This window comes from Plectropomus leopardus, unplaced genomic scaffold (genome assembly GCF_008729295.1).
Source record: "Plectropomus leopardus isolate mb unplaced genomic scaffold, YSFRI_Pleo_2.0 unplaced_scaffold31324, whole genome shotgun sequence".
In the NCBI taxonomy this organism is placed as follows: Eukaryota; Metazoa; Chordata; class Actinopteri; order Perciformes; family Serranidae; genus Plectropomus; species Plectropomus leopardus.
Genome location: NW_024634178.1, coordinates 1 through 470, shown reverse-complemented (window position 1 = coordinate 470; position 470 = coordinate 1). Strand labels below are relative to the sequence as shown.

The 470-nt window shown below is 44.3% G+C and overlaps 1 protein-coding gene across 1 annotated transcript; it reads right to left on the bottom strand.

Moving 5' to 3' along the window:
- Positions 1-5: 5 nt before the first annotated feature.
- LOC121938714 (interferon-induced very large GTPase 1-like) lies at positions 6-467 on the bottom strand (the record flags this gene model as incomplete). Its single annotated transcript, XM_042481885.1, has 1 exon — positions 6-467. A coding segment is annotated over one exon (462 nt), but the record flags the coding sequence as incomplete, so codon positions are not given.
- Between the last annotated feature and the right edge of the window lie 3 nt (positions 468-470).

Below are 470 nucleotides of genomic sequence, written 5' to 3'. Positions count from 1 at the left end.
GGTGGAGCCATAGGGGGACTTCCCTCCCATAGTTGGGCGAAGTATTTCACATCTTTCTGCACATCAAATGCAATTACGTCACTAAAGCACTCAGCCTCACAAACCTCCTCTTTGGCTGCTAGTTGGGCCATCTTGTCCAGTTTTTCTTGCAGCTGTCTCTTTCCATGCAAGTTTTTCTCTGCAGCTGAGATATCTGTAACATTCTGGTGAACAAACACACAACTTGGAGAAAGTTTAACTTTCTTCATCCTCATGAAAGCCTGAACAACAATCTGCAGGACATCTTGCATCTCAGCTGGATTCTCTCCGAATATGTTGATCAGTGTCATGTTTCCCAAACCAACAACAAATGTTGCCAGTTCATTGTCGTGGTGAAGGATGTCATTACCCTCTAACTCAATAGCACGCAGTCCTTCAGTGTCCACCACGAGAATGTAGTCAAACTGAAAGTCTTTCTTGATCTCCTCTGA